Here is a 12648-nt window from a genome sequence, read left to right as displayed (position 1 = left end):
CCTTGTTCTTCATTCTAGGCCTTAAGCGACGGGCATGAGCTTCCTTCTTTACATGACCCACCTGCCATGTGCAACTACCCCTCCTGGCTCCTGGCACTGCCCCTGCACCCGGCAGGGGTGCATTCTCACCCCCCGGAATGCTCCCCACTGCCCTTCCCGCCCGAGGATCCCCCTGTACTGCTGATCCTTCGGTCATCGGAGCATGTGTCTTAAGCTCTGCAAGGCAGAAGCCACCGACTGTCCACTATGAATTTCTAATTGTCTGGTATTTTCAGAAGAAATGAAGTCACCGGGGGAACTCTCGTTCTAACAGATGTGAGAGAATACCACATTTCAGAACATCAGTAGAGGCACTGGCCCCCACCTCTGAAAGAGGAGCCTGGGGTTTTCTCACCAAATCATACCTCAAATCTGTTTGTTTTTGACCACTGTGGAGAAAAAGTGTGTGATGATGCTGTGGCCAGATCCCCCCAGACCTTTGGGAACGAGGACATCAGAACAGTCAGCCCGCTTCCCACCCCAAATTGAGCACAGATGGCAGGAGGGGTGGCTGCAGTGACAGGCTGAACCTGCAGCCCTGAGAGCAACCACAGATAGGTATAGTCTTTCACTGTGTGCACTCCTTCATCAGGTGTTAATGCGGGAATACAACTCTGTTTCAGCACTAGCCCCAAAACCAACTGTTTAGCTGGTAAGCACGACAGCTAGAAAAACCCTGACATACTCCTGCGGGCACTACTGGACAAAATGTAAGGAAAACACAGAGGAGAGAATGGGACTGCATCGAGGCTGGTGATAAATTTCGTGTCAGGAAGGGACAGGACGTTCAGGAAGCTAGAAGTAGCATGCGGAAACAAAGGTGCCTAAAGATCGATCCGGAAATTCCTCCGTGACCGACCAGTCCAACCCGCAAGGCTCTGTACAGGTCCCAACTGTTGGCTCGGCTTGACGTAATCACACGGACTCACAAACTACAGGGGAACGCTCGGGCGGCAAGAGGAGGACGCGGGGTTAGGAAACACAGCTCTGCCTACCCCAACACCCCAGGAGGGGAGACCGCAAGCACCCTCAACAAGGTGCGCATCAGCCACGCTCAAGCTCCCGAGAACGGAGAAGAGACAGCGCGACACCCAGAGGCCCCGCCCAGGCCCACCGCCTCACATCGGCCCCGGCTGTGAAAGGTAGGGCCACGGCTTACACCCAACCGCCGCACTGGGCGCCCCCAGACTCCAGCCTTCTGGTCCCCCAGCCTCCGCCCCCACCGTGGCCCGGAACCCAGCCGCCCACCTGCCCACCACCTCCTTCCCAGGGCTACACTCCTCCCCGACCGCAGGTCAGTCCCACACCTGCTGCTAAGACGGCCTCGCCCCAGCCTGACGCCACGCCTCTGACAAGGAAGTGCCCAACCCTGGACCCGCCTGACCCTCCCCCCGGCCCATGACCCTCCCCCTGGGCCGTGACCCTCCCCCGGCGGTGACCCCTCACCCCCGGCCCCGCTGACCCCTGCCCCGGCCTCACCCTCGGCCAGGACCCGCCGCACCCGCAGCCGCAGCTCCCCCAGCTCCACCGTCTGCCCCACGAAGTCAGTCTGGTCGCGGCCGGCAGCGCCGCCCAGGGAGCCCGGGCCCGCCAGGAAGTCCAGCGCAGACTGCAGCAGCGACATGGCGGCGGCCCCCAGCGGGCGCGGGGCGGCAGCTCGGGTCCAGCCGCGTCCGCTCCGCTCGGCAACCGCCGACCCCGGACAGCACCGCTTCCGCCTTGCCGGCGTGACGCAGGCGCGCGGGGCTCGTCGCGGCCGGAAGGACGCCGGCGCTTCAGTTCCGCCGCGCCGGCAATGCGCGTGCGCAGTGCCCTGGTGGGGGTCGCGCGTGCGCGGTGCCGCCGATCCCCTCGAGCTTCTGTCAGTCGAGGCCCCGGCGCCGGGGACCGGGCGAGGACGTGCGGAGCAGCGGCGGCGGCCCCCGCGCAGGTATTCTCGGTCCCGGCCGCTCGGACCGTCCCCCGCGAGGCCGCCCCTGCGGGGGCTGGTTCTCGGGCGCCGGGTGTAAGTGAGCGCCGCCGCCCCGGCGGAGCCCGTCCCCTGGCTGCGGGCGGCCGCCGAGTGTCCGGTTCCGCCTTGTAGCGGCCGAAATTCCCTGCGACGTTGGGTGGATACGTTCGCCAGCGCCGCGGACGCCCTAGCGTGGTTGGTGTGGTGGAGTCCGCCTGGTGGCTTGGCTTTTCCTTAATGACTTGTTGCCGCTAAGAGACTGAAAAACGTAAAATGTACAAAAGTCAGTTTTCCAGCTTCTGTAGAAAAATCAGATCTGGCAGCGTTGGGGCCAGATCCCGTGTGTCACCAGGCTCCGACCCTCCGGCCCCTTCCTGTTGCCCGGCGGGCTCTACCGGCGTTCGAGGTTGCAGCCCCTTCTGGGGAGCGTTGGTTCCCAAACCGAAAAGTGGATGTAGAAGCCCCAGTCGGCATCCTGCCCCTCCTGGAACGTCAGGCGTTTAGAATCCCTGTCCAGGCAGGCTGACGTGTTGTTGCTCTTACAGTATCAGTGGCGTTGTTTGTACCGTGCTGTATTGTTTACAGCATCCTTTTACTTACTTTTTAGACATAGGATTCATTTATTTATTTGCTTATTTATTTTCAATGAGCTTCCTCTGAGCTTTGGTGAGCGTCGCCCTGAGCTAACATCTGTGCCAGTCTTCCTCTGTTTTGTATGTGGGTTGCCACCAGAGCATGGCCACCCTGTAGGTCCATGCCCGGGAACCCAACCCCAGCCGCCAAAATGGAGCTTGCTGAATTTAAGCACTAGGCCATGGGCTGCCCCTACAGCATCCTTTTAGATAGTGATTCCTTTAATGACCCCAGAGTATCTTGAAGAAGAAGGCACAATACAGTTAATCCCCTTTTTTTTTATGAGAAGCCATGGTCAACAATGTCATTATTTGGCCAACGTCAATAAATGATACAGCTAGAATTCCACACAAGTCACGTGGCTTTTCCAACCAGTGCATTTGTCTCGTAAATGGAGTATAAGGATTGGGAGCTCAAGAAAGAGTCCAGGCTAGAGACAGATATTTGGATGTCTCAGCATACAGATGGCGGTTGACTCTCTGAGGGCTGAAGAGCACCAATGAGGACAGTGTAGTTAGGAAGAGGTTAGAGCCTTCAGAGAGGAGACCAGCATATGGAGAAGGAGCAGCCAGGAGGCAGGGAGAAAACCAAGGCAGCATTATGTTATGGAGCCACAGAAAGAGGTTGTTTCCAGGGGGGAAAAGGTAATTAAAAGTGTCAAATGCCACTTAAAAGTCAAGTAGGAAGAGGACTAAAAGATGTGTGTTGGATTTGGCAACAACGAGATTGCTGGTGGCCTTGCCCAGAATGGTTTCATTGACGTGGTGGGGTAGAAGCTATACATTATCATAAGTGGAGAAATAAAGACATGAAGAGATGGCGATGGGTCAGTGGAGGCAACTCAGGAAGTTTGGCTGTGGACAAGGAAGTGTGGGAACTAGAGTGATGATGTGTGTTGAGATGTTTTACTTTGGGAGATTTTTGAGCAGCCTAAAGCTGATGGGAGGGAGCCAGTGGAGAGAGAAGATTTGCTGGTACAGAAGAGAAAGCAGTGAAGTGCGGTCCCCTAGAAGATAGGAGGGGAATGACGTCTAGAGCACAGGGCAAGTATTCGCTTTGGACACAGGAAAAGCACTTTTCATTGTAGCGTGAGGGAAGGAAGGACAATAGCTTGCAGGTACACGTGCTTTATGTGTCGACAGGAATGAAAGTGAAGGGATTCTCGGATGGCTTCTACTTTCACTGTGAATAAGGAGAAGAAAACACCTGCTGGAGATGAGAAGAGAGGTAAGAAAGCTAAGGTTTAAGCAGTGTGGGAAGGATCTAAAGTAGCTGTTGTGGAGAACCTGGTGGACAAGTCTCTAGAAAGCATGGTGGCCTTTGAGGGCTCATTCGAGATTGGAGGCCATGAATTTATACTGGCATGACCTAGGATCAGGTGGAGATTTCTAAATAGTGTAATTCCTTTGACACGAGAGTCTACTCAGACTTCTTATCTCAGAGCTATTTATGGAGCACCTTTGTCCCCGAGCGCTGTGCTGGGTGCTCTAGTAACACTGCCTGAACCCCAACCTGTGTCTCCAGACCACACTTCACTCCAGAACTCTTAGACGTCTGTCTTTTGGTGTCTCACCCCATGTACTACACACGTCTAAAGCTGAGTGTGTGGTCTTTCATCCCCAAACCTGTTCCTCTGTAGTAGATTTCATAGCAAAGTCTTACCAGAAATTTTTAAGAGGATCATGGTGGGGTAGATGCATCAGAAAGATGTAGCAATCCTAAGCAGTTCTGCACCTAATAATAAAGCTTTAAAATGCGTCAGGCCAAACCGAATAGAACTGCAAGGAGAGATAGAGAAACCCACAATTGTAGTGGAGATGTCAATACTCCTTTCTCAACAGATGACAAAACAAGTACCCAGAAGATCGCCAGGGTATGATAGAGTTGAGTGACACCATCAGCCAACTTGACCTAATGGACATTTACAGAACACTACACAATTACAGGAGAATACACATTTTTAAGTATATAAGGAACATTTACCAAGATGGATCATATTTTGGGCTATGAAACAAATGTGTTGTCTGACCACAATGATATTAAGTTGGAAATCAATAACAGTTATCTGGAAAATCATCCAAATATTTGGAAACTGAATGACTCACTTTTCAATTACCCATATGTCAAAACGGAAATTAGGATTTTGAACTGAATGAAAATGAAAATGCAGCGTTTCAAAATCTGTGGAGTGTGGCTAAAGCACTACTAGAGGAGAGGTCTCAAATGAATAACTTCAGCATTCGTCTTGAGAAATTAGAAAAATAAGAGCAAATGAAATCCAAATAAGTACAAGAAGGGAAGTAATAAATACCAGAGTGGAAATCAATGGAATAGGAAACAAAACAATAGAGAAAATCAGTGAAACCAGAAGCTGATTCTTTGCTATAAAATAGAGAAATCTCTGTCCACATTGAACAAGAAATAAACAGAAGGCAAATTAACAGTATCATGAATGAGAGTGATGACATCATTGCTAAAAGGATAATCAAAACAGGAACAACTTTATGCCCATAAATTCAGCTGCTTAGACCAAAGGAATGAATTCCCTGAAAGACACTACAAAGCTCCCTCGAGAAGAAGTAGTAACCTGATTAGCTGTGTATCTGTCAAAGCATTGAAATTGTGGTTGAAAACTTTCCCTCAAAGAAAATTTCATACCTTGATGACTTCACTGGGAACTCCACCGAACATTTAAGGAAAAATAATACCAATTCTACACAGAATCTTAAAGAAAATTGAAGGAAGGAAATATGTCCCGGCTCATTCTATAAAGACAACGTTATTCTGATACCAAAATTTGACAAAGACATTACGAGAAAAGAAAACTACAAACTAGTATCCCTGACGGTCATAGATGCAGAAATTCTTTTAAAACGTTTTTTAGCAAATTGAACCCAACACAGTATAAAAAGAGTAGTACAGCATGGCCAAGTGAGGTTTATCCCAGGAAAGCAAACTTGGCTTCGCATTTGAACACTGATCGGTGTAATTTACACTATTAACAGTCAAAAAGAAAACCAAATGGACCGTCTCAGTCCATATAGAGAAAGCACTTGACAAAATCAAGTATGCATTCCTGATTTAAAAAAAAACAAAACTGTCAGCAAACTGAGGATAAAATGAAACTTCCTCAGCATTATAAGGGCGTCTATGAAAAACCCATAGCTGGCATATGGAATAATGAAAGACTAAATGCTTTTCCCCTAAGATCAGGAACAAGCCAAAGTTGTCCAGTCTCTGTTGTCTGACCACTTCTATTCAGCGTTGTACTAGAAATTCTAACCAGTGTGATGAGGCAAGAAAAAGAAATGGGAAGTTTCCAGATTGAAAAGGAAGAAGTAAAATTGCTTATTTGAAGATGGCATGGTCGTCTACAGCCGAGTCCCCCAGCCTTGGCACTGTTGACATTTTGGGCCAGATAGTTCCTAGTTGGGGTGGGGTGGCACTGTCCAGTGCGCTGTGACGTGTCTCGCAGCACCCCACTCCTGCCCCTAGACACCAGTAACACACACCAATGTCACAAGCAAAATATCTCCAGACGTTGCCAGCATCCCCAAGGGACAGACTGCCCTCGGCTGGGAACCATGCTCCATATAAAAAGTGAAATGGAATCTACAAAAAGAGCTACGGGAACTAGTAAGTTAGTTTAGCAAGGTTGCAGGATAAAAGACTAATATGCAAAAAATAAATTATATTATTTCTACATAACTGGCAACAAATATTGGAAGTTGAAATTAGAAAAAAAACAATGGCATCAAAATATATTAAATACTTGGGATAAATCTGAAAAAAGATATGCAAGATTTATCCACTGAAAACTAAAAAACTTTGCTGAGAGAAATTAAAGACCTTAATAAGTGGAGACATGCCATATTCATAAATTGGGAGATTAAGAATCATTAAGACATCAATTCTCAAATTGATCTATAGATTCAATGCAATTCCAGTCAAAATCCCAGCAGACTTTTATAAAAATAGATGAATGGATTCTAAAATTCATTTGGAACTGTAAAGGATCTAGAATAGCCAAAACAAGCTTAAAGAAGGACAAATTTGAATGGCTTATCTTGCCTAACTTCAGTACTTACAATGAAGCCACAGTAATCAGAATAGTGTGGTGGTAGTATAAAGATAGATAAGTAGAGTAATGGAGTGAATAGAGAGTCCATATTGGCCCATGAGTATATATACAGCCAATTGATTTTTGACAAAGGAATAAAGGTAATTGGAGAAAAGATAGTCATCAAGAAATGATGCTGGAAAAATTGGATATCCATATGTTAAAAAAGAATGTTAATCTATACCTTGCATCATATACAAAAATTAGCTCAGAATAGATGGTAAATATAGTGTGAAACCTAAAAGCATTAAAGTTCTAGAAAACAATCTATGAGATTTTTTTTGGTATGACACCAAAGCACAATCCATAAAAGGAATAGATAAACTGCACTTCATCAAAATTAAGAACTTCAAAGCCTGCCCTGATGGCCTCTTGATTGGAGTTCGGTGCTGTCACTGCTTCGGTGGACCTGGTTCAGTTCCCTGGCGTGGAACCACATCACTCATCTGTCAGTAGCCATGCTGTGACAGTGGCTCACATAGAAGAACTAGAAGGACCTACAACTAAAATATACAACTATGTACTGGGGCTTTGGGGAAGGAGAAAAAACTAAGAACTTCAAAATACATTGTTGAAGATGTCCTTCAAGGTGAATGAGTAAACTGGTACATCTGTAAGTTGGAATATTATTCAATGATAAAAAGAAATGAGCTTTCAAGCCACAGACAGGCATGGAGCAACCTTAAATGCATGTTGCTAAGTGAAGGAAGCCAGTCTGAAAAAGCTACATACTGTGTGATCCCAACTACATGACATTCTGGAAAAGGCAAAACTGTGAAGACAGTAAGATCAGTGGTTGCCAGGTGTTGTGGGGAAGATAGAGGGATGAATAGAGCACAGGGGGTTTTTAGGGTGGTGAAGCTATTTTGTATGATACTGTTGTGGTGAATATAAGTCATCATACATCAAGACAACAAGATTGTACATACATTATTGTACATACATCGTACAACAAACAACAGGACAGAGAGTGAACCCTAATGTAAACTGTGGACTTAATTTAATGTGTCAGTATTGGCTCATCAGTAGTGCCAACTGTGCCACACTAATGTAAGATGTTAATAATGGGAAATGATGGGGAGTGGTGAAATGATATATGGGAACTCTATACTTTCTGTTCAGATTTTCTACAAACCTAAACCTGCCCAAAAAGTCTGTTAATTTACAGTACATATATACTGTTGAGAGGATGAAATTTTCACCCAGATGGGGAGAAAAATATTTGCAAATCACATATCTGATGATGGACTTGTATCCGAATATATAGACATATGTAAACAAAATACATATTACGTGTTTTATATATATTGTGTATATATAGTATATATGTATTACATATTGTATATTATTATTTATATATACATACATATATATAATATCTTCACAATAATTTCCAGACTCCTGAACGGGCATCCAAGGCTATTTGTGATTTAGTCCTAGCTTACTAAGGGTGTCCCTCCCATTTCGAGCCCTGTGCTCTAGCTGTATCAAACTCCTTGCATTTTCTGCACACTGAGTTCAACCACAGTCAGTGACACACACACGCAGTCAGTTCCTTTTTGTCTTTCAATAATCCTCATAGCACTGTTTGAGAATTAAAAGAGATAGTATATATAAAGTACTTGGAATAGTGCTTGGTACTTAGTAAATGCTTGATAAATGTCAGTTATTGTTCTTGTTGTCATCATCTTGTAATGAGTATTTCCAGACTCAGCTCTGGCATCTCCCATTCTGAGAGCTTTCTCAACTCAGTCTCTCCAGGATCCTCGGTGTCCCTCAGCCTCGTGATGTGTCTCTCAGAGTGTTTCCTGCCCTGTGGGGTGACTTCCTCTAATGCTCAGCAAGATGCATAATGCCCTCCGGGGTCTCAAGCCTGCAGGTGTCTCCCGTTACATGAATTTTCGGCTTCTCCTCATTCCCATCAGGATTTTAAGTCTTCAGTCTCTTCCATCTTTAAAAGAAAAATCATCCCTCGACTCCACGTTCCTCTGCTTTCAGTCCTTCATTACCATGGGTCTTAAGTTAAAACTCATATATGATGAAGGTAACATGTAGCTGACATGTTTTGAACACTTACTTGCTAGGCACTAGGGGTTTTTTTCTACCAGGGTAGAATACACATACCAAAATTTAACATCTTAACTGGGCTTAAGTGTGCGGTTCACTGACATTAACTACATTCACATTGTTATGCAATCATCACTATCCAGCCGCAGAACTGTTCATCTTGCAAGACTGGAACGGCCTATTAATCACTGCTATCTCTCCCTCCTCCGCCCAGCCCTTGCCAGCCACCACTCTCCTCTCTGTCTCTGTGAATTGACTGCTCCAGAGACCTCACGTTAAGTGGGATCATACAGTATCTGTCCTTTTGTGACTGGCTTATTTCACTTAGCATAGGTGTCCTCAAGGTTCATCTATGTTGTAACGTTTGAGAATTTCTTTCCTTTTTAAGGCTGAAGATATTCCTTGTATGTTTGTATATAGCACGTCTTGTTTAGACAGTCATTAATTGACACACACTTGGGTTGCTCCCACCTCTTGGCTGTTGTGAATGATGTTGCTGTGAACATTGGTGTGCAAATAGCTCTTCAGGTCCCTGCTTTCAACTCTGAGTTTATCCCCAGAAGTGGGACTGCTGGACCATATGGTAATTCTATGTTTAATTTTTTTAGGAACTTCCATACTGTTTTCCACAGCAGCTGCACCGTTTTACTCTCCCACCAACAGTGCACAAGGGTTGCAGTTTCCCCACATCCTCACCAACACTTGTTATTGTCTATGATTTATTTTTATTATAGCCATCCTTGAGGATTTTGATTTGCTTTTCCCTAATGCAACTTAATGATGTTGAACATCTTTTCATGTGCTTATTGGCTAATAGTCTATCTTCTTTGGAGAAATGTCTATTCATATCCTTTGCCCATTTTTTGAATTGAGTTGTCTTTTTATCATTGAGGTGCAAGAGTCTTTACATATTTTGGGTGCTAGACCCTTATGAGAAATGATTTGCAAATATTTTCTTCCATTCTGTGGATTGTCTTTTTGCTTTCTTAATAATGTCCTTTGAAACACAAAAGTTAAAATGTTGATGAACTCTAATGAATTTTTATTGTTGCTTGTGCTTTTGGTGTCATATTAAGAATTCTTTGCCATGGCGCTGGCCCCGTGGCCGAGTGGTTAAGTTCACGCGCTCTGCTGCAGGCGGCCCAGTGTTTCGTTGGTTCAAATCCTGGGCACAGACATGGCACTGCTCATCAAACCACGCTGAGACAGCATCCCACATGCCACAACTAGAAGGACCCACAACGAAGACTATACAACTATGTACCGGGGGAGCTTTGGGGAGAAAAAGGGAAAAAAAAAAAAGAATTCTTTGCCAAATGCAAGGCCCTGGATATTTTCTCCGACGTTTTAGCTCTTAAATTTGAGTCTTTGATCCATTTTAAATTAATTTTTGTGTGTGGTATGAGGTAGGATCCAACTTCATTCTTTTGCACGTGGATATCCAGTTGTCCCAGCACCATTTGTTGAAAAGACTATTCTTTCCCCATTAAATGGTCTTGATACCCTTACCAAAAATCAGTTGACCATAAATGTAGTGGTTTACTTCTGAACTCTCGGTTCTCTTCCATTGGTCTGTATGTCTATATTTATGCCAGTACTGCACTGTCTTGATTACCATAGCTTTGTACTAAGTTTTGAAATTGAGAAGTGCGAGTCCTCCAACTCTTCTTTTTCAAGATTGTTTTGGCTAAACTTTAAATAGCCAAGGGTTCCTTAAATTTCCATATGAATTGTAGGGTCAGCTTGTCAATTTCTGCATAGGAGGAATTTTGATAGGGATTGCATTGAATCGGTGCATCAATTTGGGAAGCATTGCCATCTTAACAATATTGTCTTCCAATCCATTAACCAAGGACGTCTTTCCTTTTATTTAGGTGTTCTTTAATTTCTTTCAACAATGTTTTGTACTTCCTTTGTTAAATTTGTTCCTAAGTATCTTTGATGCTGTTATAAATCTAATTGTTTTCTTAAACTAAGTCTCAGATTGGTTATTGCTAGTGTATAGAAATGCAGTTGGGGGCTGGCCCCATGGCCAAGTGGGTAAGTTCGCATGCTTTGCTTCAGTGGCCCGGGGTTTCACCAGTTTGGATCCTGGGCGTGAACCTAGCACCACTCATCAAGCCATGCTGAGGCAGTGTCCCACATAGCAGAACCAGAAGGACCTACAGCTAGAATATACAGCTATGTACTGGGGGGCTTTGGGGAAAAGAATTAAAAAAAAAAAGATTGGCAACAGATGTTAGCTCAGGTGCCAATCTTTAAAGAAAAAAAAAAATGTAGTTACTTTTTGTATATTGACCTTGTTTCCTGCAACCTTGCTGAACTCAGTTATTAGTTCTAGTAGTATTTTGTATGGATTCCTTAAGATTCTCTATATGCAGAATCACACCATCTGCAAATAGAGATGATTTTACATCTTCTTGTCCCATCTGTATGCCTTCTGTCTAATTTTCTGGCCTAGTTGCCCTAGCTAGAATCTCCAGGACAATGCTGAAGAGCAAACACCCTCATCTTGTCCCTGATCTTAGGAGGAAGGCTTCAGTCTTTCACCATGGAGTGTGATGTTAGCTGTGGGCTTCCATAGATGCCCTTTATCAGGTTGAGGAAGTTTCCTTCCATTCCTAGTTTGTTGACTGTTTCTATCATGAAGAGTGTTGGATTTTGTCAAATGCCGTTTTGCATCTATTGAGATGATTGTGTAGTTTTGTCTTTTATTCCGTTGATATGGTATATTGCAGTAATTAACTTTTGATTTTAAACCAACCTTGCACTCTTGGAATAATCCCACTTGGTCATGGTGTGTAATCCTTTTTATATGTTGCTGGATTCCATTTGTTAACATTTTGTTGAGGATTTTTGTGTCTGTATTCAATATTTACTGACTTTTTAAAAATAAAGTTTAATTGAAAAAACTTAAACATACAAAAAGTCTAGAAGACAATGTAACAGACATCCATTTCGCAAAATTAATCAGTGCCTGAAGAAACACCTGCTCCTTTTGTCTTATTTTTGTCAGAATGCATTCCTTTTCTCTCCCACCCTTCCTCTGCTCTCTCTTCTTGTCTCTCTCCTTCCCTTTTGAGAAGTGTGAGAGTCCAGTGCTGGCCAAGCCCCCTCCAGGCTCTTTCTCCTGCTGATTACAGGTAAAGACTCTGAAGAAAATATTGAAAGGAAAAGTGTATAAATGCTGATAGATTGGCAAGGAGAATCGAAACTTGGGGCAGTGACCCACAGTGTGAGTTTTCCATTCTTTCAGTCCTCTTTCTTTCGTGGCTGTTACCGTCAGCCAGTTCCCAGTTATGGGCTGTGCTGTGTGGGTTGCTGCGCAGGCAGCAAAAACTCTTAAGAGAAACCCCCATCCTTCTGTCTAGAGGAGCTGTGAAAGGGGCCCTACAAGCAGGAACGTGTGAGGGAAAGCAAAGGAGCTAGAAGAATCAAAACCATTTTGAAGAAGAAGAAAAAGTCAGAGGGCTCAGTCCACCAAATAGCAAGACTTGCTGTGAAGCTGTGATCCAGATGGTGTGATACTGGGGAAGGACGGGTGTATAGTCAGTGGGGCAGAACAGATATTCCCAAGATAGCCCTACTCAGATATGGGCAGTTAATTTTTGACCAAGATGCAAAGGCAATTCAGTGGAGAAAGGATAGTCTCTTCAGTAAGTGGTCTTGGAATAATCAGTCATCCATCTACAAAAACGGAAACTTGACTGTACCTTGCATGTCACATAAAAATGAACTCAAAATCGATCATAGACCTAAAGTACACCTAAAACTTTTTAAACTTCTGGAAGAAAACAGAAAATCTTTGTGAACTTGAGTTAAAGCATTGTTCGATATG

At 44.5% G+C, this 12648-nt stretch overlaps 2 protein-coding genes across 8 annotated transcripts in view; one reads left to right on the top strand and one right to left on the bottom strand.

The window, feature by feature from the left end:
* GAK (cyclin G associated kinase) overlaps positions 1-1663 on the bottom strand; it is a 60200-nt gene extending 58537 nt beyond the window's left edge. Inside the window, exon 1 of the mRNA XM_044768031.2 lies at positions 1519-1663. Within this exon, the coding sequence (XP_044623966.1) occupies positions 1519-1663 (145 nt within the window). The remainder of the gene's footprint in view (positions 1-1518) is intronic.
* Positions 1664-1822: 159 nt separating this feature from the next.
* The window catches only part of TMEM175 (transmembrane protein 175), a 27813-nt gene continuing 16987 nt past the window's right edge, over positions 1823-12648 (top strand). For 2 of the 7 annotated variants that reach the window (XM_070506431.1, XM_070506430.1), the window contains exon 1: positions 3647-3850. In XM_070506431.1, coding sequence (XP_070362532.1) covers positions 3790-3850 — 61 coding nt within the window. In that variant the 5' untranslated portion in view covers positions 3647-3789. Of the gene's footprint in view, positions 2045-3646; positions 3851-12648 lie in introns of those variants that run through there. The other 5 variants (XM_014832166.3, XM_014832171.3, XM_044768033.2 and 2 more) reach the window with 5 other exon arrangements.

The sequence above is a fragment of the Equus asinus genome, chromosome 3 (assembly GCF_041296235.1).
Source record: "Equus asinus isolate D_3611 breed Donkey chromosome 3, EquAss-T2T_v2, whole genome shotgun sequence".
NCBI classification, from domain to species: domain Eukaryota; kingdom Metazoa; phylum Chordata; class Mammalia; order Perissodactyla; family Equidae; genus Equus; species Equus asinus.
This window is presented reverse-complemented; position numbering and strand designations above follow the sequence as displayed.